The sequence below is a fragment of the Balaenoptera acutorostrata genome, chromosome X (assembly GCF_949987535.1).
Source record: "Balaenoptera acutorostrata chromosome X, mBalAcu1.1, whole genome shotgun sequence".
Classification (NCBI taxonomy): domain Eukaryota; kingdom Metazoa; phylum Chordata; class Mammalia; order Artiodactyla; family Balaenopteridae; genus Balaenoptera; species Balaenoptera acutorostrata.
This window is the reverse complement of record NC_080085.1, coordinates 36079237-36102960: the sequence shown is the minus strand read 5'-3', so window position 1 is coordinate 36102960 and position 23724 is coordinate 36079237. Positions and strand designations below refer to the sequence as shown.

The window sequence follows — 23724 nt, the reverse complement described above, 5'->3', positions numbered from 1 at the left end:
GTTCTTTTTTCCCCATATTTTGCAATCAAATTGTTCCTCATTAAAATCAGATAGACTTCATGAAAGATCTAAAGTGTTAGGTTGATTTAAGAGCTGAGGAAATATGCTGCTAGTTCTGAAATTATCTCAGGTGTGATAGAATCTGGTGATGACCAAATAGAGAAACAATTGAAGAGTGGGAATGAAAAATTAGGTATTTATATTACAGTGCCAAACATTGTACTGTAGGCTTTAAAATGATAAATTACACTATTTCCAAAAGTTTGGGTATGAGCCATTCCTTTAGTAACTCAGCCAAACATGCTAACATTTTCTCTCCTTCCTTATTCATTTCTTCGATTAGCAGTTCCTATATTTGCTTAATTGGCTGTACTATCAGGTTGGGAGGTGGGCTATCACTTTCAGTTTTCATTTAAATTACCTCCCCGATCTCCAACAATTCAAGCACATCAAGTCTCACAGTTCTATTCTTGTATTTTCACCCTATTTTCCGTTAGAATATCGTTTTTAATAACCAGTACTTTCCAATTTTTAAAGATACGTATTCAGACTCACAGAAATTTCATTAAAATCTAACCCGATGGATGCCGGTGAAAATTCCTCTTTTCTAAAACAACCCCCATCCACCCATTAATTTTTTTTTATTTGTAAATTGGTTGTAGTTTCTCTAGGTAGAATCTTACTGTCAAATAGAATGAATACCAAGAGGCATGGTGTATAACTGTGTTTAATAAATGCAATAAGGCAGAGTTAAAATCCCATCAACATCACACAGAATCAGAATGTGAGTATGAGAAAAGATCTTAAGGACCATCTTGTACATTGTGTATGTGACCACCAGGGCGTTTTAAGTGAAGTCAATAGTTTTCAAAAGAGGAAAAAGAAGCTTCAGTAAAACAAATCAAAACAACTGCAAAAGAAATGGTACCATTCTAACTAACTTAGAAAAAACGTGTTTGTTTCCTGAGGTAGCAGATGAATCTTAGGGAGGGTATCTGCCCTCCAGCAACTGTACCTGTGGGGGGATGGTGTAAGTAATCTAATGTCTTTTGCTGAGTACTATGATGGTATTGTTTGTGTAAATGTGCTTTAGGTTCACAAAAGAGGGAGCAAGTGATTAATTACACTCCAAAAGTTACACCCTCAAAAGACAGGTGAATGGTCTTCAAGAATGACTAAGAATTACACAAGTGGACAAGAATGAGAGTATTTTAACCTTAGGGAACAGCAAGTGCATCTGTTACACCTAAGAGTTACATTTAAGAATCTGCAAATAGATGTTTGAAAAGGGTCGCAGCAATTGACGCTTTTAAACGGTTGCACATTAAAATCACCTAGGAAGCTTTTAAAAATCCTGAAGCCCAGACCAATTAAAGCCGAATGTATTGGGGGTGGGGGCGGCATAAGTATTTTTAAAAGCCACCCACCCCTCCACCCCCCAAGATTCCAACGTGCAGGCAAGGTTGAGAATCGCCGCTTTAACGCAGGAAGCAAAATTATTAAACGTGAATTTTGAGGGGGAAAAAGTGGCAGTAGGGCACAGAAGATGAACTGAAAGTCCTTGGAAGGCAGGGCGGCTACTTCAAGAGCAGGGACAAGAAACAAGTGGGAGAATCAGCGGTAGAGGATTTAGGGGCTGTTTCCGTGGTAGAACTGCCAGGATCTGGGGGTCGGTAAAGAGCTCAGCATATATTTAACTCCGTTAAAGTGAAGTTATTCTGCCAGTGGCCCTGCTCCTACCCCTAATCATATTTTCTCGAATCTTTTCCCACAGTTTAAAAAAAAAAAAATGACGGAAACGTCTTCTATCCCACGAAAGGCACATGGGCAGACTGTGGGCGGGGCAAAGATGTGAGCAGTCAGAAGTACGCAGCCGCAACAATGTCTTTGCGAGTCCAGAACCATAAGTCACAAACATCTGGGACAGGGTGGCCTCCCGGTCGTGTTGCACCCACCAGGGGAGCGTTGATCGACACCTCAGCGCAAATTGGAGCCTTTTAAATCCCGGAGGGCGGAGAGGGCAAGGGCGGGGTAACTGCTGACGTTCGCGGTGAGGACACCAGCCCTGCCCTCACACTCACTTCCGTGGCCGCGCGGCCCCGCTTCCGCTTTTCCCGCCAGCTCGCGGGCCCAGCCCCACTCCCACGCGCCCCCCAGCGTCCGAGCGCCCGACAGCCGGGAGAAAAGGCACAGGTTGCTGTCGAAAGTCCCCCCTTGGCTCCCTTTCCGTTCTGCCTAACAACTTCCGCTTTGGGCCGTCAACATGGACGCTGCGGCAGCCTGGCGGAGCGCACTCTGATCAGTTGCGGGGGCGCAGCTTCTCTGCGGCGCCCGCCCCGCTTCCCCGCCCTCCCCCTCCCCCCCGCCCCTTGCTCCAGTCCCTGGAGCCGGCGGGCTTGTCGCTACATGGGGGCGGGCCTCCGCGGCCGGCGCACGGCTTCCTGTTCAGAGGCGGCCTGGCGGTAGTAGGCGGCGGTGGCGGCGACTCCGCCCGCGCCTACTTCGGCGCGGTGATCGAGCGCCCGGGAGGGAGGTACGAGGGCCGCATCTTGTGCCGTTGAGCCAAGCCCGGCCCTGCGCCGCCATGGCCCCAGTGCAGCTGGAGAACCACCAGCTGGTCCCGACCGGAGGCGGCGGCGGGGGCAGCGGCGGCCCGGCATCAGCCCCGGCGCCTCCTCCTCCGGGAGCCGCCGTGGCGGCGGCCGCTGCGGCGGCGGCTAGCCCTGGCTACCGGCTAAGCACCCTCATCGAATTTCTGCTGCACCGGGCCTACTCGGAGCTCATGGTGTTGACTGACCTGTAAGTGCCGCGAAATCCACGCCTGCTCCCCAGCCCCCCCTTCCCGCCCAGCCGGCTGAGAGATTCGCACCTCCTTCTCCCCAAAAGGCTGCTGCTTTCTCCTCTTTGCTGGGCTGCTTAGTCTAGAATTTTTGAACTCTTGGGGCCCAGCGGAGGTGGAGGAGAAGCTTTGCATTTGGGATCTTTCTGGAGATGAAGCAGCCGAGACTTGTGAATTATGCACGTTGTTAGACTTTCCCTGAAAAGCCAGTCTTCGGAATTTTTGCTCGATTTGCCAGCTGAACCCTATTGATTTCTTGGTTGGAAGCTTTCTAGCCCAGACCCCAAGATTACGGTTTAGGAATACATACTATTCGAGCTTAAAAAAAAAAAAAAAATCCCAAAGATGAGAAATTGTTTTACAGCTTCTTACGGTACATTTTAAATGTAGGTTGTAATTACTTCTAACAAAGTTTGAACTCAGGAGATGTATTGTGTATAAAATAATGCAAAATTTTGGATTCCAAGCTTGTTTGTTTTTCTGGAACGTTTGAGACTGAAGTCTTCACGCATAGTGTAAGATTTTTTTGTAACTAGCCTGCTGTTATTGTCTCTTGGGGTATGAACGGAGTTTATAAATCACCAAGTTACCGGGTGAAATGCCTTGGGACATGATTAGGGTGTTAATCTCTTCAGAATAGGATCAGAATACACTGTAAAGATTTTCAGGTGTGTGAAGAAAAGAAACTAAAATTTAGGGGTATATATACTTGAATTACTGTTTTACATTTTTAAATTCATGTTCAGAAAAAGTAAGAATTACTAATTTTCATCTAGATTCGTTTTTATCTTTTATTTATTGGTAGGCTCCAGATCAGCGTATTCAGCTGAAATACATGAGTATGTAGGTATTAGGCTGTGCAGTGTCACAGTAATTTGTTGCTAGAGACTGTTAAAATATTTTTTTGCAGATGACTTAAAGAATTAGAATAGGCTCCACTTACTCCTGTAAAACATCATTCTGAGAATTTTGATACATTGTACTTTACAGAAAGAAGCCTCCCCCGCCCCCCCCCCCGCGCCCGTGTAATGAGAAACTTAAATAGCTGTCATGATTAGGGATTATTGTGGTAATGTACTTCTCTGCACCATTAGTTGTTGGATTTCATAAGAATTTGAATATCCATGAGAAAATATCATGCACCCGTCCTATGTAGAGCTATGGGAAACTGTTGAAAACTGCCGCTATCGGTGGTTGTGTAATTTGTATATTTTGTTTCTCCATAGGGCATTTGTAGCAATTCTTTGAATTGTGTTGCTGTTACTGTTTCAGGACTTAGTACGAAAAGAGAAACATTTATTTTATTGCTGTAGAATAAGTATCCAGTTTTATACTTCATCCTGCACCCTTTATATGTTGATGATTCCCGTACTTATTTCTCCAGCACAGGCGTCTCCACTGAGCTGCAGACTATATCCAGGTGCCTACGTTTAAGTACCTAATGGGCATTTCAGTGGACCAAGTCCAGAACCAAACTCCTAATTCCGTTCGATCCCCCCAAAACTTTCCTATCTCACTAAATAGTATCTCCATTCTTCCTTTTGATGCTTAGGCCAGAAATTTTGGAGTAATTCTTGGCTCCTGTTTCTTCCAGTCCCACACAGTACATTAGCAGGTCTTGTCATCTCTGACTTCAGAATCTGACCACTTTTCAACGTTTCCATCAAGTGTTAATCGTTTGCTAGTGTTACTGCAGTAGTCTGCTAACTGGGGCCTCTGCTGGTACCCTTGCCCCTCTATGGTTTTTCCTCCATAAAATAGCCAGGATGATCCTTTTTTTTTTTTTTTAAATCGTACTTTTTTTTTTTTTGAAGGGAACGCTATTTATTTATTTATTTTTATTTTTTTGGCTGTGTTGGGTCTTGGTTTCTGTGCGAGGGCTTTCTCTAGTTGTGGCGAGCGGGGGCCACTCTTCATCGCGGTGCGCGGGCCTCTCTTGTTGCGGAGCACAAGCTCCAGACGCGCAGGCTCAGTAGTTGTGGCTCACGGGCCTAGTTGCTCCGCGGCATATGGGATCCTCCCAGACCAGGGCTCGAACCCGTGTCCCCTGCATTAGCAGGCAGATTCTCAACCACTGCGCCACCAGGGAAGCCCCAGGATGATCCTTTTAAAACTTATTTGCTCACAACTTTCCCGTGGTTCCCCATCTCACTTAGAGTAAAAACTTTTTTTTTTTTTTTTTTAAGTAGAAGGAAGGATTTTTTTTTTTTTTTTTTTAATTTTTGGCTGTGTTGGGTCTTCGTTTCGTGCGAGGGCTTTCTCTAGTTGCAGCAAGCGGGGGCCACTCTTCGCGGTGCGCGGGCCTTTCACTATCGCGGCCTCTCTTGTTGCGGAGCACAGGCTCCAGACGCGCAGGCTCAGTAGTTGTGGCTCACGCGCCTAGTTGCTCCGCGGCATGTGGGATCTTCCCAGACCAGGGCTCGAACCCGTGTCCCCTGCATTGGCAGGCAGATTCTCAACCACTGCGCCTCCAGGGAAGCCCCAGGATGATCCTTTTAAAACTTATTTGCTCACAACTTTCCCGTGGTTCCCCATCTCACTTAGAGTAAAAACTTTTTATAGTCACCTGTATAGAGAGTGACCATAAAATTTATGGTCCAAGTCAGGACACTTTTGAGTATGAAAGGTGGTTCTATTAATAACAATGGCAGAAGGACAGGCATAAACCGGGACTATCTTGAGCAAACCAAGACTGTGGTCTACCTTTAAGATCCTACATGATGTGTCTTCTCTCCCTTACCTCTTTAACTTCATTTCTAATACTCTCCTTGCTTCTTCTGTTTCAGCCACGCTATTCTTATTGATCTTTCTTGATAGGGTCAGGCACACTCCACCTTAGAGCCTTTGCTCTTCCCCCAGAAATCTGTGTGGCTTGCTTTCATGTTTCCTTTAGGTCTTTGTTCAGATGTTAACTTATCAGAAAGACTTTTTGGTGATCACCCATGAGAAGTACTCTGCCCCTTCAATCTATCCTTCTTACTCACTGCTTTGTTTTTCTACAGCACTTATTTTTTGTTGTCTGTCTCCTCCTCACTGGAAGTTCAATGAGGACAGGGATTTTGAGTTGTTTGCTACCTTCCCCAGGGCTGAGAACAATAACTGTTCTAAGTCAGGGCATCTGTCATTGTAGACATGGAGAATTTAAGGGGAAAATTCACTGTTGCTTTTGATACATAGGTATATGAAATAACTTTTTTCTGTTTTGATTTGTGGTAACCAAAATTGGTTTAGGAATATACCTTGGAAGTTCCTAAATCATGTATTTTTCCTTGTTCCAGGTAAAAACTGCCAGGATTAATGTATTAATATAAAACCAGTGTTCAAGGTATACTTTGAGTCTTATTTCTGCCACATTTGATGCTTGTCTGTGGACTATTGAAAGCAAAAAAGGTGGTTTGTTTTTGGCCCCAGATTTCTATTTTTTTTCCTTTTGCTTGTTCATTTCCTCCCCCGACTCATGTAATACATGCTTTCATCTTAGAGTTTACATTCTGCTGTGATTTTTTTAGAGACTTAGGTTCTTCCTTTTAAAAACCTCTTTTAATTAAAATCAAAAAATGTTAGGATCTCAGTCATGTAAACTTGTCTTAAAACACTTTGGTGTAAACAAGGTTTCTGTGACTTCTTCCAAAGATTTGCCCTTTAGGGTTGGTTTTTTCCCCAAGTGGTGGCTTTGTCATCCATAAAGGAATTTTAAATAGATTAGGAGGAATTGGGGGGGGAAGGGATGTAGGCAGCAAAGCCTATCCTTTGTCCCTGAAATGACACCACCTCTGGCAAGAGATGATCCTTTTAGGGTCTCTGGGGGGGGGGGCTAGAACAATGATTCCTATTCTTTCTACCCCCAAAGGCTCTACTCTTCTGTTTTTCTCCCTCTCTCACATACAAGCATCCATGGTTCTCATTCCCTCCCTCTCTTGAGGACAGGGGAGTCTTCTCAAGGAGTGTTTTCTGGATCTTTCACAGGTATAGGAACTTCCCAGTAGCTGCTTTTACTTGCAGTCTTATAATAAGGCCTTAATTTTTGCTTCATCCTCTGATCTGCTGGCCTCTCTAGCTCCTACCTACTTTCTTGTATCACTTGGATCATAACTTGAGCTTCCATCCCATTGTCTACCCGAAGAATTGTAGGTAACTCTAAGTCAGAGCTCATTTTAATAGTTTCCCTTCCTTGTACCTCGAATCTCTGGCAGTGGTTTTAGTTTTTCTGCACCTGTGTCATGTCGGTGGGGAAGAGGGTCTAAGCGGCTCAGTGTGTATTCTTCAAGAGCCTATTAGATGTAGGGGAGGCTTTAGAGTTCAGGCTGTTGAATCTTGGATCATAGGATAGAGGTTTACAGAATGTGGTGATTCAGGAAGCAAATCAGGACCTTTCTAAGCATCGGTGGATGTGAGAGTGTTAAATGGTATAATTTCAGGGGAAATGGTGACATTGGTTGCTGGCTTTTGTACTGGAGAACTACCAAAAAAGAGATCAAAATCTCACTGGAACTGTTTAAAAGTAATCATTTGCATCTAACCAAGCAACATCATAATTACTGTACATCCCTTGGCTGACGCTGGCCCTTTTGTGTGCCTAGCTTCCAGTTTTGCCCACCATAACAAAACATGGAGGGATTAGTGCTTGGAAGCAAGGTTCCATTGAATATGGGGAGGCTGGCAACTAAGTAGTACCTTGCATCCATGATCATTTTGGTCTTAAAAGAATATTTTCTCTGACTCTCTATGATTTAGTGTGCTAAGGTAAGACTTGGTCTTTTTAAATGTTTGAGGGTCATGCAGTATCTTTTGAAGCACTTTGAATGGAGAGAAATGTTCCTTTGTTAGTTTTTCCTTTGTAGCTATATTGCCGGAAACTCATAAAATAAAAAAGAGTAGGGAGCCCCACAAGCCTGTAGTGTCTATTTATCCAGTTTTTCTGAAATACTAAGGTATTTAATAAGTCAAAGTAAAGACCATTACCATATTTTGATGAAGGTGTGCATGTATTTAGTCAGTTTCTTTTTTTTTCTTCTTAGACTGCCAAGGAAATCTGATGTGGAAAGGTGAGTATGAAAAAAACCTTAAATCTGTGTCTGTGTTGATATATCTATGAGTATGTGTGTGTGTCTGTGTGTGTGTGTGAGTGAGAGAGAAAGTGGCGGGGGGCGGGGAGGTATGTGTAGGTATGGGTGGTAGAGTTGTGGACCGGGAACCTAGGCGCAGAGAGCCTAGGGTGACTTCACACCATTTGTTTAAGGAGCCCTGGGAAATATAATTTCCTCATCCTTGACAATTCTTGGTATGAGGCCAGCTCTGGACCTTCTCTTCTAGAAATCTTTATTGAATCACTGACCAGGTCAAGTGCCTGAGGGGGTAGGAAGATGTAGAAAATACAGAACTAAATGGAGAAAGCTGAGGAAGAGACTGACTTTAGAAAGCTTGCTGCTAATTTATCATTTGCTGCAATGATGCTATTAGATATCTGTGGAGAGTGGACATTTGTCTACTGCTATTGCTGTTTTATAGTTAAGAGAATTTTGATTCAGTTGGAGTTTGGGGCTTAAGACATTACTAAGCGCTAGTATGTTTCCATAGTCCAAAGGAGCAAGATAAATTAAGGTTTCAAAGAAATCAGGTGATGGAGATTTAAACTGGGGCTACAGTATAGGCTACTTTATCTTTGGAACTACTTATGCTCTTTGGTTGATCTTTTTTTTAAATACCTAGTCACTAGGGCGGATTTTAGCATTTATTAGTGACTATGCTCCACTCCCTACCCCCAATGACCTTTCTGAGAGAATTAGACATAGATCGAAAAGATAGAAGTGGAAGAGACAATTGAAGCATACCTGTATTATGGTTTGGCTGGACCGTTTTAAAGGAAGGAAATGAAAATCAGGATTTGAACAAAAATAAACAAATGGGACCTAATGAAACTTAAAAGCTTTTGCACAGCAAAGGAAACCATAAACAAGACCAAAAGACAACCCTCAGAATGGGAGAAAATATTTGCAAATGAAGCACCTGGCAAAGGATTAATCTCCAAAATTTACAAGCAGCTCATGCAGCTCAATATCAGAAAAACAAACAACCCAGTCAAAAAACGGGCAGAAGACCTAAAGAGACATTTCTCCAAAGAAGATATACAGATTGCCAACAAACACATGAAAGGATGCTCAACATCATTAAATCATTAGAGAAATGCAAATCAAAACTACAATGAGGTATCACCTCACACCAGTCAGAATGGCCATCATCAAAAAATCTAAAAACAATAAATGCTGGAGAGGGTGTGGAGAAAAGGGAACCCTCTTGCACTGTTGTTGGGAATATAAATTGATACAACCACTATGGAGAACAGTATGGAGGTTCCTTAAAAAACTAAAAATAGAACTACCACACGACCCAGCAATCCCACTACTGGGCATATACCCTGAGAAAGCCATAATTCAAAAAGAGTCATGTACCACAATGTTCATTGCAGCTCTATTTACAATAGCCTGGACATGGAAGCAACCTAAGTGTCCATGGACAGATGAATGGATAAAGAAGATGTGGTGGGCTTCCCTGGTGGCGCAGTGGTTGAGAATCTGCCTGCCGGTGCAGGGGACACGGGTTCGAGCCCTGGTCTGGGAGGGTCCCACATGCCGCGGAGCAACTGGGCCCGTGAGCCACAACTACTGAGCCTGCGCGTCTGGAGCCTGTGCTCGGCAACAGGAGAGACCTCGATAGAGGCGCGGCGCGCGCACCGCGATGAGGAGTGGCCCCCGCTTGCCACGGCTGGAGAAGGCCCTCGCACGGAAACGAAGACCCAACACAGCCATAAATAAATAAATAAATAAATATTTAAAAAAAAAAAAAGATGTGGTACATATATACAATGGAATATTACTCAGCCATAAAAAGAAACGAAATGGAGTTATTTGTAGTGAGGTGGATGGACCTAGAGTCTGTCATACAGAGTGAAGTAAGTCAGGAAGAGAAAAACAAATACCATATGCTAACACATATATATGGAATCTAAAAAAAAAAAAAAAAAAGGTTCTGAAGGACCTAGGGGCAGGACAGGAATAAAGACACAGACTTAGAGAATGGACTTGAGGACAAGGGGAGGGAGAAGGTTAAGCTGGGATGAAGTGAGAGAGTGACATGGACATATATACACTACCAAATGTAAAATAGATAGCTAGTGGGAAGCAGCCGCATAGCACAGGGACATCAGCTCGGTGCTTTGTGACCATCTGGAGGGATGGGATAGGGAGGGTGGGAGATGCAAAAGGGAAGAGATATGGGGATATATGTATATATATATAGCTGGTTCACTTTGTTATAAAGCAGAAACTAACACACCATTGTAAAGCAATTATACTCCAATAAAGATGTTAAAAAAATATATTTGACACCAGCCAAAAATAAATAAATAAATAAAATACCCACAATGCATTCATTTGGGAAAAAAAAAAAAAAATCAGGATTTGTTCTGTCCACTCTGGGGTAGGAAGGGACACTGGGCCTTGGAAAACCAACTCATGCTGCCTATCACTTGAGACAGCGTGGTGTCAAGAAAAAACCATATTAAAATAGTTTACAAAGGGGGATGTCTCCTTTCCAGTAGAGAAGCTCCTCTGGCAACGGAATTAGTAATATACAAATAGGTTTACTCTGTGAGAGAAGAGACCTCACATCCTCTGTAAGCCGTTGCTGAGTTAGAATGACAGCACTGAGACTCTTGGCCCTGAGGTGACTGCCAGATCTTAGTGTACATTTAACATTTCTGCTGTGTTCCAGTCTTGCCTGTGATGCTCTCTGCTTGTTTTATCTCTAAGGATCCTTCACAGACCCTGGCAAAGAGTCATAATTGTATCAGCGTCCTTGATTCTTCTCTTTCTATTACCAATCATTTTGCAGGCTGAACCTTAAGGAAGTCTTTCAGGTTGTTTGTGGGCTGCGTATGCTCTCAATAGGAGCTAGACTCTGTGGTCTTCAGTTAGGATTATGCTTCAGCAGAAACTTTCATTTTGGTGCACTGCATCATGGTATTGCTGTTGGTGGGATACAGAGGTGTGGGTTGGATCTACAGGTCAGTGAACAGCTGTAACAAGATTAATATGTCAGAGTCCACTTGGAGGGAGGTTGGTGTCTTGCTGGGGCTTGTCATCAGTCCTGGCCTGTCGAATATTTTTTTGTGTGTCGTAAGGTAAACCATGAAAGGTATGATTATCAGTTTTGTAGCTGACATGAAGTTGAGAGGTCTAGCTAACACGCTGATTGACAACGTAAAGCTTTTAAGCCTTTATGAGGAGATGATAAAAATACTGATGAGTATGGGGAGAAAAAGCATTGTAGTGGGTGTAGCATAAAAATAGATATGGACAGACCTTCTAGCTTTTATTTTTAGTACTTTGTTATTGAAATTAGTTTGGTAAAGAGTTGCATAGTTAAGCTCTTTATTCAATTTTATAAACCATGCTCTTGCAAGATGGGAAATGGGCCCTTGCCTTTGTAGAAATAATACAGTGTCAAGTTTTGATAAAGAGCTGTTTCACTTTCTTTCTGTTACCAGAAAGGTTACTAATTCATAATTCATAATTTCAACTTCAAACCATAATTTGGTCCCCTTTGTGACCCAGTTAACTTCTATATAATAATTTTATATTTGTGAATTTAATATATATTAGTAAACAACTTTTATTGCAGTATAAAATTAATTTGAAAATGTGATTCATTGCTTAAGCATTCTATTGGAGATGTTACTCTGAGGTAGAAAATGAAGTATATGCAGGTGATACACAAAATGTGACAATAATTCATATTTAGATAAATATTTTAGGTGGTTCATTTCATTGTAATGGTTGTAAATAAAGACTGATTCATATTTTAGCTCAGATAAAATAAATTGTGAAATACTCCTTCAAATTTGTTGGTTCATTAAGAGTTGTTTTGTTTTGTTTTATTTTAAAGGAAAATAGAAATAGTGCAGTTTGCTAGCCGGACACGCCAACTCTTTGTTCGATTATTAGCTTTAGTAAAATGGGCTAATAATGCTGGCAAAGTGGAAAAATGTGCGGTGAGTTAAACTTTTGACTTTATTTTATATAAAATAACTTTTTTTGGAATGTTAACTTGTAATAGGCATAGTTTCTAATTTTAGCTCTAACTTATATCTGCTGATATGTTTTGGGATACATTACTTATGTGAGTAATCATTATTTCTGTATGATAATGTATAATATATATCTGTAGAAACTTAGTATTTGTTTATGGACACCTAATCAGAAAAAAAGAGTAGGCCATATCTGGAGATGTCATTACGCTAGAAGACATTAAATATGAGACTGGACCTAAAGGGGGAAAATGGTTAGCTTACATTCGTATGCTTCCTTCGAGTTTGCAGAGTATTCCCTAAATTTGCCTATTGATTTCTTGACAGCCCTTTGAGAATGGCAGAGTCAGTATTCTCTTCTTATTTTACAGATGAGGAAATAAGGTTCCCAGAAGTTAAATGGCTTTTTCAAGACCACAGAGCTGATGATAGCACTTATCTGTCCCTTCGTTTATTCATCTGTTCATTCTCCAACCCTTTACTGCACACAGGGCATAAGGCATGGTGGATGGAGACTTGAATAAGGCATAGTCCCTGCCCGCAGGAAGTTCATGGTCTTTTGACTGTTGAGTCATTCTTTTGAATTCATAGGCGTGACCTGTAGTGAAGTGTACCAAAGATTCTAAAATATGCACCCCCCTACCCCCACAAAAGTTTTAAGCTATGTTCAAGAAATGTTAAGGAGGAGAAACATCAGTAGGGATCTTGTGTTAGCCTGTTGAGCTCATAACTTGGGGAGGATGATATGATGTTAACAGACGAGACACAAAATGAGGAGAATGGAGTTCATATTGGAAAGGGTAGAGTAATTATAATAAAATGAATAAAATCTTAAAATAATGAGAGCACCCTGACAAGCTAAGTTGAAATATTTTTATAGTAACTTTACATTTGCAAATCTATTGGGATTTGCATATTCCATAATATTTCCCTTTAGAAAGAAATCTCCAACACAGTGTGTTTCTGCATGTGATTTTCTGACATCTCCCCTCAATTTTAGCCCAGTGCATTTGCTATCCTCAGTTTCACTAGGTTCCCTTATCATTAGAAAGAAAGCTTATGTGAAAATTGCTAAAGTGAAAGGAAAAAAGAGGTTTGAAGGAGTTGAGAATTTAAAATTCTAGAATAATATATTTTTTGAAAGTTAAAAGAAGACACATTTCTAGCCACAGATCTTTTGTCTCTAGGAGTAAGCTGGTATCATCCTTTTATATAACATTGATCAAAGGGGGAGGATATTTTGTACCATATATTGAATTTTCTTTATGGGGGAAAAAGTCATTTTATTCATGTTGTCATCATTCAAAGGATAGTTTTTATTATAAATATTAATAAACAGGCTTATTCCAAGCTTATTTACCAGAAAGTTTACAATTCATTTCATTGTTTTGCAAATTTGGATACCAGGTCTAATGAATCTATTTTGGCCGAAATGAAGAAGCATGGTATAGTATTTCTGAAAAGCCTAAGGTTTCTTTTCAGTAATTAGTTAATTTGAGGTAATCTTTTCCTAAAGATATTCAGACTTTCAGTGAAGAGTTAAGTATTACTGAAGTATATAAAATCCAAGTATTCAATTTTTCAAATCTAGTTTTAAATCCCTAATTATACCATGGGTATTTAAATTACCTGTTTGATACTACTGAGCTGTATGTTGTTAAAATAATATCAAGCAAAATCCAAAACTCTTGGTTTTGATATTGAGCCATATTGTATTTATCTTTCATTAATTCATAGTATAGTATTTTCCTATTAGTTTTTTGAATTGGCTGTTCCAGTAAGTCACATTCTGAATAAAGTCTCATATTGAACTTTATACATAAAGTTTTGGTATTTTTGTTTTGTGAATGTAGATACAGAGATGTGTTTTTGTTAGGGATAAAGTCCATCAGCTGGAGAATTAGAGGATTATTCACGTTTTGACACTTGTGTTCTCAACCTAATGATTATTTAACTAGACTCATTAGAGGTTCTTAATAGATAATGACCTTTAGCCATGCCAGACATATGAAGTGTTTAGTTGAGTGTATAAATACACGGTTTATAGAACTCTAACTAATGGTAAAGCAGTCTGGATAATGTTTTAGCTAAGAAAAAGAAAAAATATCTTTCTCCTCCTTGAGCTTTTTTAAAAGCAATTTTGAGATATAATTCACATACCATACAATCTACCCATTTAAAGTGTACAATTCTGGGAATTCCTTGGTGGTCCAGTGGTTAGGACTCCGCGCTTCCACCGCAGGGGGCACGGGTTCAATCCCTGGTCAGGGAACTAAGATCCCGCATGCTGTGCGGTGCAGCCAAAAAAAAAAAATAGTAATAATAAAGTGATAATAAAGTGTACAATTCAGTGGTTTTTAGTATATTCACAGATATGTGCAACCATTAGCAGTCAATTTTAGAACATTTTCATCACCTCAAAAAGAAAATCATTACCCTTTAACTGTCACCCTAAGTACCCCCCAGCCCTAAGCAACCTCTGCTGTCTCTCTAAATATGCCTATTCTGAACATTTCATATAAATGGAATCATAATATATGGTCTTTTGTGATTGGCTTCTGTCATTTAGCATGATGTTTTCAAGGGTCACCCATGTTGTACTTGTACTGTACATGTATCAGTACCTCATTTTTATAGCTGAATTGTATGGATCTACTACATTTTGTTTATCCATTCATCAGTTAATGGACTTCTAGGTTGTTTCCAGTTTTTGGCTATTATGAATAATGTTGCTATAAACATTCATATACAAGTTTCTCTGTGGACATGTGTTTTCATTTCTCTTGGGTATATACCTAGGAGTGGAATGGCTGGGTCATACGGTAACTGTATATTTAATAATCATTTGAGGAACTGCCAGGCTGTTTTCCAAAATGGCTATACTATTTTACATTCCCACCAGCAATGTAAGAGGGTTCTAATTGCTCCATGCCAACACTTGTTATTGTCTGACATTTTGATTCTGGCCATCCTGGTAGGTGTGAAGTGGCACTTCGCTGTGTTTTTTGTTTGCATTTCTCTGATGACTAGTGATGTTGAATGTCTTTTCATGTGCTTTTGGCCATTTGTATATTTTCCTTAGAGAAGTGTCTGTTTGGTGCTCAGTTAAATTTTAAAGGAGGTTGGTATTAATCATATCAACAGTTGGTATGTGAGTACTTAAAAATAAAAAAAGAACATGATTATTAGGGACCTATATGGATTCACTAATAAGTAACTCAAAACTAAACTTTTATCTTTATTAATTTGATTTCTAAGTCAAAGAAATATAGCTGGAGCTAGTTTATTTTGAGTTGAGCAAGGTAGTTTAGAGAGTTTCATTAATAACCCACATTTAAGGTGGAATGATGTAGGCTCGATGAACTGTGGCACCCCACTAGGGTTGATGCACATCTTCCTGGACGGAAATCTTTAGTATTCTTTGGCCTAAGCATTTTTACAGTGTCCTGAGTGAATGGAGACTTGGGATGACCGAAATCTGAGTAAAAACCTATACAGAAGTTGAGAGAAGCAGGATTCAAATATGTTAAAAATCAGAGTACAGTCATGCTTTAGGTTCAGGGTGGGAAAGGGGACCTTGCTTGATAGAGATTCATGCACGGAAGATCAAGGCCCTTTAGTTAACTTCAAGCTTGCTGTGTGTTAGCAGTGTCGTGGCTGCTGATAAGAAGTTAGTGTTGGTGATGTTAATAGAACTCCATTTTACTAGTCATGGAAGGTAGCACTTCTGCAGGGCTGTGCTGGTCTAACTAAGAGTTAGAAAAAACATTTTTTGGTTCCAGCTCCTCTGATTATTCACTATCTTTGAGCAAGTGTCTAAACCTCAGCCTCAATTTTCTCATCTCTAAGATAATAGTAATTATCTTGTTTTGTCTATTTCCTAGAGCCGTGAAAATCAGATAATAAAGTAAGTGTGGGAATACTGAGAAAATGTAGGGCATTGTGTGTGCATGACGTGTTATTAATTCTGGATACCATATTTTAAGTTGATCACTGATAAACTGGAGCATTTCCAGGCAGTGGAATAGAGATGGTGAGTCAGGAATTTGGAATGTTCAGCTTGAAGATAGAGTGGGCTTCCCCTGTTTGAAGGACGTGAAAGACCTTAAGTATTGTTCCAGAAAGGAAGTAGTTTTCAGCTTCATGATGACCTCTACTAGTTTAGGCACACTTGTGAAATGCATTGAGTAGAGAACTGATGGAAAGGATTTCTGTATTGGGCGTGAAGTTGGCCTAGATCTCATAATGGACAGTGTTTACTGTGTGTTTTATATGTTCTAGGCACTGTTCTAAAGATTTCATATACATAAACTCTTAATCCTCGAACAACCTTATGAGGGGGAGGAAATCAGCTCCATTTTATATTGAAAAAACTGAGGCAAAGAGGAATTTAAGCAACTTGCCCAAGGTTATAGGGCTAGTGAGTTGCAGAATTAAAATTGAGACCAAGGCAGTCTGGGTCCAGGAGACCATGCTTTTATGTCTCCCTTATTACCAATCAACTCCAGAAGTCTGTAAGAGAAAAAGCATTTTATTCTATTTATTTTTCCTAACTTGTCATATGTATGTGTAATGTTAAAGATGGAGAAACGAATCGGGAAACCTTTTATTTAAATTGATAGAAAATTACTGGTTTTTAAAAATATTTCTTCTTTCCTCAAATTACTGGAAACTTTTTTGATGAAATATTTTGAAATATGGAAAAGCTATATTAATTCCTCTCAGAGTTTACTTTGGAATCAATAAATGATATTTGATGTGAAAAGTGGCTAGTTTTCAAGGAAGCGTAATACATTTATCCTTTGCTTTGAAGATGATCTCGAGCTTCTTAGATCAGCAAGCCATCCTGTTTGTGGATACTGCTGATCGCCTGGCCTCATTAGCTAGAGATGCTCTGGTCCATGCACGCCTGCCTAGTTTTGCCATCCCATATGCTATTGATGTACTGACTACTGGGTCTTACCCACGGCTGCCAACCTGCATTAGGGTAAGTGCATTCCTACCCCAGCCCACCCCCAAAAGTTGAAGGCTTTGGCATTGGATTCTACAATATTAATAAGTAGCCCAGCCAAAACAAAAAACTGTTCTGTATTTTTAAAATAAATATTTCATGTAGTTTGCTTTTTTCTCTATAATTAAAATTGGGGGGGGGGGTGGGTTTGAAATAAATTGGAGCCAGAATGTGAGTAGCTATCAAAATGAGTTTATTTATTTATTTATTTATTTATTTAGGTGAGGGTGAACAGAATTATGAAGGTAACTTAACATCTATTTCAGATGTGAAAATACGGCACGCTAGTTGCTTTTTGGAAGTGTTTTTTAAAATTTGTTGTTGTGGTAGTTGTTTACTCACTTGGTGCTGTTGTATTTTATACTTCTAAGAAGTGGTGAAAGTCATCTAGTGACATTAAGTTGGTTTCATAAATAGAACATGAAGAAGATCGTGTTGCATTACCGTCTTAGCTGGGTGACTGGTGGAATCATTGACACTCTAATGCATGATAGTAATGGTCACTGTTATTGGATGTAGACTGCAGAAATGAGTGTTGAGGTTCTCTTGGGTAAAGTAAGAAAATACTGTGTTAGAACAGGCGCAGGTAAAAATTATGTCTCTTTGTACATTATTTTTAGATCACTTAAACTTTTTTGTAGGATAAAATTATTCCTCCAGACCCAATTACCAAAATTGAGAAACAAGCTACACTTCACCAGTTGAACCAGATTCTTAGACATCGGCTTGTAACCACAGATCTTCCTCCTCAGTTAGCAAATCTTACAGTCGGTATGTACCTGAAATACATTTTTAAAGAATTGACTCGTTAGAATATTTTTCAAACAGCTTTTGGGGTTTTATCTTTTAAAATATCCTTATGAAGTCTTGACCTACAATTTTGGTCATATTTGAATCCGTAACTTGTGCCATATCATTTCGCTTTAGTACCTGGAAATACAATGCTGGTATTTGAAGCTGGGGAGTGGGCAAGATTACCTGGGGCTGGAGGAGAGACTAGGTCCTAGAGTTGAGCCTCAAGAAAGTATTGTTCCTTGATGTTAGAAGAGTTGCCTTTGGTTTCTTGGTGACCTGGAAGCTGGCTACTGTTTATGCAGGAACCGGTGAATTGTCTGAACACTTATGAAAGAAACTTGAGTCTATTTAAAATTTCTCGTGAGCGAAACTGAAAGTTCTAGGTTAGCGGGAAGCTGCTTATTTTCTAGCAAAGTAGACCTTCTTCTTCTTCTTCTTCTAAAAGCAAATGGCCGAGTGAAGTTTCGAGTTGAAGGAGAATTTGAAGCCACCTTGACTGTGATGGGAGATGACCCTGATGTTCCCTGGCGTCTTCTCAAGCTAGAAATTCTAGTTGAGGATAAGGAAACAGGAGGTAAATCATAAATACTGATTTAAATCATATGTATTGATTTAAATGTTTGGTGTTATATTATTGAAACATTCTTGCAGAATAATACATGTGTTTAGCAATTTATCCTGTAACCTGATGCAGATTTTATGATAATCGTAACTGCCTACTGACCACAGAAGTTTCAGTGTTTCTCTAGTATACTCTCTAGTTTTCATAGATAATTTCAGTTCTTTTTTTTAAACTCATCGTTAGTGAGGGTACTCTTCCTTAGTTGGTCTATGACACAATCTGTACACTTTTCTGATTAACCACCTTCTTTTCTCCTGCCAATGGAAGATGGACGAGCCTTGGTTCATAGTATGCAGATCAACTTTATCCATCAGCTGGTACAATCTAGGCTCTTTGCTGATGAGAAACCTCTTCAGGACATGTACAGCTGCCTGCGTATCCTTCTGAAATTTGAGCCCTGTATTTGTAAAGAATTTGTGTCCCCCAACACACACACAATTTCCATCTGCCCCTAGTCCTGAACTAGAGCAGCTTAAACTCTCCCCGTCACCCTTTTTGGGTGGAAATGGGGGCTGGGGAACTGGCCAGTGTAAAGAATAGTGATATGTCTATTAAAAACCAAGTTTTTAATTTTACTATTGACTTTGCAGGTAAAAACTTTAAATGATGAGGTGGAAATAGTACTATTTGGAGAGAAAAAATAGTACCATTTGGTCTACCCATATTCTCTAAACTATGATGAATTAAGGGGCAACCTGGACCTTACGTTTTGTTTATATTGGTTCAAAATTAAATACAAAACCTTTTTCTAAAATTATGTCACAAATTCCAACACTTTTTGTATAAGTCATTGGAGAAGTATAATAGCCAACTTTTGGGGAATAGAGCGTTTGTTAAATGAAGTTTGCTTATACTTCATTGGCTGTTGTAGTAATATATTAGATTTGCTTAACAAGATCCATCAGATTCTTTCTGCTTATCACTTCAGTTAGAAGTGCTACATTCCCAAACTCTAATGTTAATCCGAGAGCGGTGGGGAGACCTCGTACAGGTGGAAAGGTATCATGCAGGAAAGTGCCTCTCCCTCTCAGTTTGGAAGTAAGTGAAGTTGATCCTGGCGGGGTCACGCAATAACCGTAAATACTCTTTTTGTTTCTCTCTTTCTCTCATACATCTGATTTACCATATACCTCTGTGTACCTCTAGCAACATGATTTTGTATGGTAAAGTCCTATGGTATCATATAAACCACATAGGACATCCATAATTGACACCTTTCTTAGAACATGGCATGTTTTAAATATGTAGACGTTTATCTATTTGTACTAAAACTTACTATTCTTAAAGATTAGATTACTCTGGCTTCATACCAGATTGCTAAAAGACCATTAGGTTAGATTATCAGGTATCATTTTTAAAAAATCCTTGCTTATCACAGTGTTATCTTTTGAATTGCACCTTTTAAAAACTTTTGGGGGGAGGGCTTCCCTGGTGGCGCAGTGGTTGAGAGTCTGCCTGCTAATGCAGGGGACACGGGTTCGAGCCCTGGTCTGGGAAGATCCCACGTGCCGCGGAGCGGCTGGGCCCGTGAGCCACAGCTGCTGAGCCTGCGCGTCTGGAGCCTGTGCCCCGCAACGGGAGGGGCCGCGATAGTGAAAGGCCCGCGCACCGCGATGAAGAGCGGTCCCCGCACCGCGATGAAGAGTGGCCCCCACTTGCCGCAACTAGAGAAAGCCCTCGCACGAACCGAAGACCCAGCACAGACAAAAATAAATAAATAAATAAATAAATAAATAAAAATTAAAAAAAAAAAAAAAAAAAAAAAAAAAAAACTTTTGGGGGAGTTTTTTGGGGAAAATCAGTATCAGGCTGTTTTACAATCCTCTATTCCCTATTTGAACTTTGCTTGATTCCCATTTTCTGTAAAGGAATCAGAGGTGAAGAGACACCACTTAAAGATTGTTTTGGCCTTTTTGTGTGTGTGTGCATGTGTTTTACTTTTAAATTCTGTGTCTGTGTTTTTTTTTAATGTAGTAAATCATATTGTGTTGGATTACAGAATAGCTGTCTTCCCAATATTAATATTCCCTCAACAAACAGTGAGGACCTGCCATGTTCTAGGCTCTGGATAAGGTGCACAATAAACTGTCTCTCTTTTATTCCAGAAGTTAACAGACTGTGTTGGAAAAAATTCTTAATATTTCTTTTTTCTCTTTAGTCAACAGGTTCTTGGGAGAAAAACAGGGACAGCATCTGTTCACAAAGTTACCATTAAAATTGATGAGAATGATGTCTCCAAGCCTTTACAGATTTTTCATGATCCTCCTTTGCCAGCTTCTGATTCCAAATTAGTAGAAAGAGCCATGAAGGTAAAAGAACTCAATATATTTCAACATTGGTTTGATTAAATGAATATAGTCATATAACTTACCATTTATACTTAAACTTTTAGCACAAATCCTTTAAAATACCTAATTGTTCCTAAAACCCTTTATGAAACTTATTTTAAATGAATGTTATGCTTGTACATTTGTTGTGGTTGTTTTAACATCTAATATAATTTTTAAGATGTTCTTTCAAATTCTGTAATTTAGATCAGATCTATAGTTGCCAGAATGTTAACTGTAGCCTTTAAGTTATCAATACCGTTTAAATTTATTTTTTTAATTTTAAGTTTGCTTTCTTTTACTGGTTAACACTTAATCATTGTGATTCTAAAAGGAAGTATCTTGGAGCACAATAATCTACTCTCAGGCTTTTAAAGTAAAAATGTTTAAATTGCACATACAATTCTGTTCTCGTTTATGCAGATCGATCATTTATCCATAGAAAAACTCCTGATTGACAGTGTCCATGCACGAGCTCATCAGAAGCTCCAGGAACTGAAGGCCATTCTTAGAGGCTTCAATGCCAATGAAAATTGTAGGTTATTTTAAATTGGCATTTTTGTCTGTCTTTTGTTTAAATTAGTATCCACTTTCATTTTCTGAAGAGTCTTTCTTAATGATTTTTTTCCTGATATACTGATTTTGTTGTAGAGGCTGTATTTTAATTTGTGATCTACCAAGCTTGTCTTAATTTTCCCCTTACTTTCTTCTTTTTCATTTAGCTTGACCTTATTTTTGAAATGTATGTATATCGACTCTCCTTAAAACTTTTCTTTCCTATTGATATAGAAGCTATTTTAACATTTTAATATGAATCTTCTTTTGTTTTTTCTTCTAAAAGGTTAAGGCAGCTTTGCAAATATTTATAATGTATTTATGAAATAATGCCTGTTTGAATGAAGCAAAATATATCCCTTGTCTCTTTAAAAATGTTTTTGAGTTGTTAATACATTAACAGGGTTCAAAATAAGAAATACAGATATGCACACATAGTGAAAAATCTTCTAATTACCGGGTATATTCAGAGCGTTAGGGGACGGTCAGTCGTTGACAAAGTAAGTGCTTTCATTCTAGGAATATAGTTTCACAGTATCACAATGAGCATATTTACTATTCCTACCCCAGTTGTTTTTGGCTGTGATTACCTGGTGCTCACAGTATTTTTACAATCTTAATTTTTCTAATTTTAATTATTTCTAATTTTTCAAAATAGTAAAATTCTAAAATATCATTGGGATTGTAGAAAATTGAGGTTTATGATCTTTTTTTTTTAAATTAACAGACTTTATTTATTTATTTATTTATTTTAACAGACTTTATTTTTTAAAGCAATTTTAGATTTACAGAAAAATAGATCAGAAAGTACAAAGTGCTCTCCCTCTCCTCTCATCCAAGTTCCCATATTACTAACTCATGTTAGTATGGTACATTTGTTATAATTGATGAACAAATATTGGTATATTATACGTTATTGTTACCTAATGTCCATAGGTTCACTTTCACTCCTTTGTTGTACAATTCTAAGGGTTCTGACCGAAGTTTAATGTCATATACTTGCCAATGTTTATGCATTATATCAATATATGTGACAATTATAATGTCATATCCATCATTGCAATATCATACAGAGTAACTTCACTGCCACAAAATCCCCTGCACTCCTCCTATTTATTGATCTTTTCCTCCCTTGTACCCCTGGCAGCCACTGGTATTTTACTGTCTCTGTAGATTTGCCTTTTCTTCAGTGTCATGTATCTGGAATCATACAGCATGTAGCCTTTTCAGACTGGCTTCTTTAACAATATGCATTTAAGTTTCCTCTGTGTCCTTTTGTAGCTTGAGAGCTCATTTCCTTTGATCGCTGAATAATATTCCACTGTGTGGCTGTACCATAGCCATTTTAGTACTGATGTGTAGTTGTATCTCATTGCATTAATTTGTAATTACCTAATAACATATGATGTTGAGCACTTTTATTTCATATGCTTATTTGTCAAGAGTTTTCGTCTTGTTTATTGCTGTAACTTGCTTGTATTTCATTTGAATTCTTTTTCATTTAATTGATTTTTTACTCTTTTTTTTCGGCATTTATTTCATCTGTACCTCTTTCCCCCTTAGCTTCTGAAGTTGGACTCTTAATTTATTTACTTCATATTTTATGTATTTAATGATGCAATATATTAAAATATCCAGTAGTTTTATTGTGAGACTTTAGCTGACTTTTTTTTTTTTTAACATCTTTACTAGAGTATAATTGCTTTATAATGGTGTGTTAGTTTCTGCTTTATAACAAAGTGAATCAGTTATACATATACATATGTTCCCATATCTCTTCCCTCTTGCATCTCCCTCCCTCCCACCCCTCTAGGTGGTCACAAAGCACCGAGCTGATCTCCCTGTGCTATGCGGTTGCTTCCCACTAGCTACCTATTTTATGTTTGGTACTGAATATATGTCCATGCCACTCTCTCACTTTGTCACAGCTTACCCTTCCCCCTCCCCATATTCTCAAGTCCATTCTCTAGTAGGTCTGTGTCTTTATTCCCGTCTTGCCACTAGGTTCTTCATAACCTTTTTTTTTTTTTCCTTGGATTCCATATATATGTGTTAGCATACTGTATTTGTTTTTCTCTTTCTGACTTACTTCATTCTGTAGGACAGACTCTAACTCCATCCACCTCACTACAAATAACTCAATTTCGTTTCTTTTTATGGCTGAGTAATATTCCATTGTATATATGTGCCACATCTTCTTTATCCATTCATCCAATGATGGACACTTAGGTTGCTTCCATGTCCTGGCTATTGTAAATAGAGCTGCAATGAACATTTTGGTACATGACTCCTTTTGAATTATGGTTTTCTCAGGGTATATACCCAGTAGTGGGATTGCTGGGTCGTATGGTAGTTCTAATTTTAGTTTTTTAAGGAACCTCCATACTGTTCTCCATAGTGGCTGTATCAATTTACATTCCCACCAACAGTGCAAGAGTGTTCCCTTTTCTCCACACCCTCTCCAGCATTTATTGTTTCTAGATTTTTTGA

At 39.1% G+C, this 23724-nt stretch overlaps 1 protein-coding gene across 4 annotated transcripts in view; it reads left to right on the top strand.

Moving 5' to 3' along the window:
• The first annotated feature begins 2136 nt into the window (after nt 1-2136).
• The window catches only part of MED14 (mediator complex subunit 14), an 81005-nt gene continuing 59417 nt past the window's right edge, over nt 2137-23724 (top strand). For 2 of the 4 annotated variants that reach the window (XR_009006606.1, XM_057537820.1), the window contains exons 1-10: nt 2137-2799; nt 7858-7884; nt 11783-11888; nt 16738-16911; nt 17577-17706; nt 18176-18304; nt 18620-18727; nt 19258-19390; nt 20511-20661; nt 21103-21214. Coding sequence is in view for 3 of the 4 variants with exons in the window: in XM_057537820.1 (XP_057393803.1) it covers nt 2585-2799; nt 7858-7884; nt 11783-11888; nt 16738-16911; nt 17577-17706; nt 18176-18304; nt 18620-18727; nt 19258-19390; nt 20511-20661; nt 21103-21214 (1285 nt within the window). In the remaining variant the exon portion in view is untranslated. The remainder of the gene's footprint in view (nt 2800-7857; nt 7885-11782; nt 11889-16737; nt 16912-17576; nt 17707-18175; nt 18305-18619; nt 18728-19257; nt 19391-20510; nt 20662-21102; nt 21215-23724) is intronic. The other 2 variants (XM_057537819.1, XM_057537818.1) reach the window with 1 other exon arrangement.